This window comes from Phaseolus vulgaris, chromosome 10 (assembly GCF_000499845.2).
Source record: "Phaseolus vulgaris cultivar G19833 chromosome 10, P. vulgaris v2.0, whole genome shotgun sequence".
Lineage (NCBI taxonomy): Eukaryota > Viridiplantae > Streptophyta > Magnoliopsida > Fabales > Fabaceae > Phaseolus > Phaseolus vulgaris.
In genome coordinates, this window is record NC_023750.2 from 7,508,111 (window position 1) to 7,511,163 (window position 3,053).

The window sequence follows — 3,053 nt, forward strand, 5'->3', positions numbered from 1 at the left end:
ATGGCTGAAGAAGAGGATATTAATATTCCCGAATGTGAAAATGAAATTGAGAAAGATGATTTTGAAAACCAATCTGAAACTGTTGAAGGTGACAAAAAGAAAAGGGATAAGATTACCACCTCTGATTGTTGGAAGTACTTTACTAAGATTGGGGTGGATAAAGATGGAAAAGAAAGGGCAAGGTGCAATAGTTGCAATAGAATATATCTAATTGGTGGAAGAAAATATGGCACTTCTCATTTAAATCGTCATATTATGAAATGTGATAAAAGAAAAACTGAAGATGTGGGTCAAATGATTTTAGATATGCAAGGAAAGTTGAAAGGAAAAAAGATAGATCAAGTTGTACATCATGAATTGTTGTCTAATCTAATTATTAGACATAATTTGCCTTATAAATTTGTTGAGTATCCTGAACTTAGGACTTGGATAAACTACTTATGTCCTGATGCAATTATGATTTCTAGAAACACTGTTAAGGCTGATATTGCGAGAATGTATATCAAAGAAAAGACAGTGCTTAAGGAATTGCTTGTTTCTATTCCTAGTAGGATATGCTTAACTTCTTATTTATGGACATCTATTAATACTGAAGGTTTCATATCATTGACTGCTCATTTTGTTGACCTAAATTGGAAGTTAAATAGCAAGCTACTCAACTTCTGTCATATGTCGCCCCCCCATACAAGTTTTGAGTTGTTTAAGAAAATTTATGAATTTTTACAAGATTGGGGATTAGAGAAAAAAATATTTTCTATCACTTTGGATAATGCTTCTACTAATGATGTTCTCCAAAATACTCTAAGAAGCCAACTTCTTTTACAAAATGGTTTGATATGTGGTGGTGAATTCTTTCATGTTCGTTGTTGTGCACATATATTAAATTTAATTGTTCAAGAAGGATTAAAGGTGCTTGGTGAGGCTTTGAACCAAATTAGAAATAGCATCAAATATGTGAGGGGTTCAAAGAGTAGAATGGTGAAATTCAAACAATGCCTGGAAAAGTTTAGTGATATTGATGCTTCATGTGGTTTGTGTCTTGATGTCCCTACAAGGTGGAATTCAACTTACTTGATGCTTAAAAGTGCTCTTAAATATCAACGTGTTTTTGGAAGCTTGCACTTGGTTGATGAATCTTATAAATATTGCCCTTTAGAGGAAGATTGGGAGAGAGCAGAAAAAATTTGTAAGTTCTTGTTACCGTTTTATGATATCACTACCTTGATTTTTGCTACAAGTTATCCAACTTCCAACTTGTATTTTTTACAAGTTTGGAAAATTCAAAGCTTGTTGATAGAAACTGTGAAAGATGAAGATGCACTGATTAAGAATATGGTTGAATTGATGATAGTCAAATTTCAAAAATATTGGGATGAATATAGTGTTGTACTTGCATTTGGTGCAATTTTAGACCCAAGGATGAAGTTAGAAACATTGAGTTTTTGCTTTGAAAAAATTGATTCATTGACTTGGGAGTTGAAATTGGAAAACATCAAGCAAAAATTTTACAAACTTTTTGCCGAATATTCTAGAAAAGGTTTGAGAGCAACAACATCAAATACTCTAAAGCGTAAGCAAGGACAATCTTCATCCCCATCTACTTCTAAACCAAGTCTTTTTTATGTAAGTTGCTTACTTGAATGTACTTCAGTTCATTTTTTAGTTTTTGTTGTACTTGCCCCATGTTACTAACTTATTACATTTATAATAGGAATTAAAAATGTGCAAGCTTCAAGTAGCTAATCAAAGTGGAAAAACACAACTTCACACTTATTTGAATGAGCCAACTTTGGACTTTGATTTTTTGGAGCATATGGATGTGTTAGAGTGGTGGAAAAATAATAGTCAACGTTTTTCGGATCTTGCTTTAATGGCTAGAGATTTGTTGTGTATTCCTATAACCACAGTTGCATCAGAATCTGCATTTAGCATTGGTTCTCGAATTCATAACAAGTATAGGAATTATCTTTTGCATGAAAATGTGGAAGCAATTATTTGTACTTCTAGTTGGAAGCATGGATTTTCTGAAGGTAATTTATTTATTTAATTAATTCTATTGTTATTGTATTATTTTTGGAAGCAAGAATTTTTTTAGGGTAAATTCATTCTTTCATTGTCATTGTTCAAATGTATGCAGATGATGGAAAAGATTATAATTATCAAAAAGTAGAAGATGAAAGCTCTTCTAAGGTTGCATCTAATGTTCTTGAAGTGGAAGAAGATGACATAATAGCAACTGCATAACAAGTGTTTGATGTGATAACTACTCTTGATTGTTAATTGGTGTCAGTTACTTATTTATTCACTGTTGTTTTTGAATTGATGATGTGTACTTGTTTTTTGGCCACATTGTATAATCAATTTCAGAATTTGTGAGGTGTATTTGTTTGTCATACTTTCTAGTACACCGTAGGTTTGATTAATTCATAATTTCATATTACATCTATATATAATATTTTATTTGTAAAAGTTATGCGGGCAATCCTGCAGGCCCGTGGGCTAGCCCGCACGCGGGGCGGGTCACGAAAACTGGCCCGCATTACTTTTGCGGGGCGGGCCAGTCCGCTTTGCCACCCCTAGATTAGTGTCTTGAACCCTTGATATGTATGCATTCAATTTAGTTTTATATAAAGGGTTGATCCTTGTGATTCTTTTATTATTGGTATAGATGAGATAGACAATAAGAGGTCTTTTTGGTTGATATGTAGATGAAAAGGTACTTTGGGAGCATCATTTTGCTGTAAATGGTCTCATTTAATTTCATTACTATTTACTCATAAAAAAATTGTATAAAATAGTTTTTACCTGTTATTTGTTTGGTCTGCCTGTTTAGCCACATAAAAATATCAGTATTCATAAAATTGAAGAACCGAGCATATACTTTTTTCCATTCTTTTCATCTACCTTTTAAGATTTATATATTAAAAACTAACAAATATAATAATTTTTATCCTAATAAAATAATGATAAACTCTTCTGTTTTGTTTATTTTTTTTATTTAATACATATATACATATACATAAATATTAAGAATATAATTGAAAAAATTAATT

General features: G+C 31.4%; 1 protein-coding gene across 1 annotated transcript; it reads left to right on the plus strand.

Annotated features, from left to right (window-relative positions):
- On the plus strand, positions 1 to 2,244 carry LOC137813579 (zinc finger BED domain-containing protein RICESLEEPER 2-like). Its single transcript, XM_068615920.1, has 3 exons — positions 1 to 1,623; positions 1,712 to 2,030; positions 2,138 to 2,244. The coding sequence occupies exons 1-3, from the start codon at positions 1 to 3 to the stop codon at positions 2,242 to 2,244; spliced, it is 2,049 nt and encodes a 682-aa protein (XP_068472021.1).
- The last annotated feature ends 809 nt before the right edge of the window (positions 2,245 to 3,053 follow it).

Bases quoted from the DNA above. Each gene is read 5' to 3' on its own strand.
- LOC137813579 (XM_068615920.1), top strand. From the start codon at position 1: ATGGCTGAAGAAGAGGATATTAATATTCCCGAATGTGAAAATGAAATT. The intron at 1,624-1,711 runs GTAAGTTGCTTA...CATTTATAATAG, and splicing joins CTAAACCAAGTCTTTTTTAT to GAATTAAAAATGTGCAAGCT. The intron at 2,031-2,137 runs GTAATTTATTTA...AAATGTATGCAG, and splicing joins GAAGCATGGATTTTCTGAAG to ATGATGGAAAAGATTATAAT.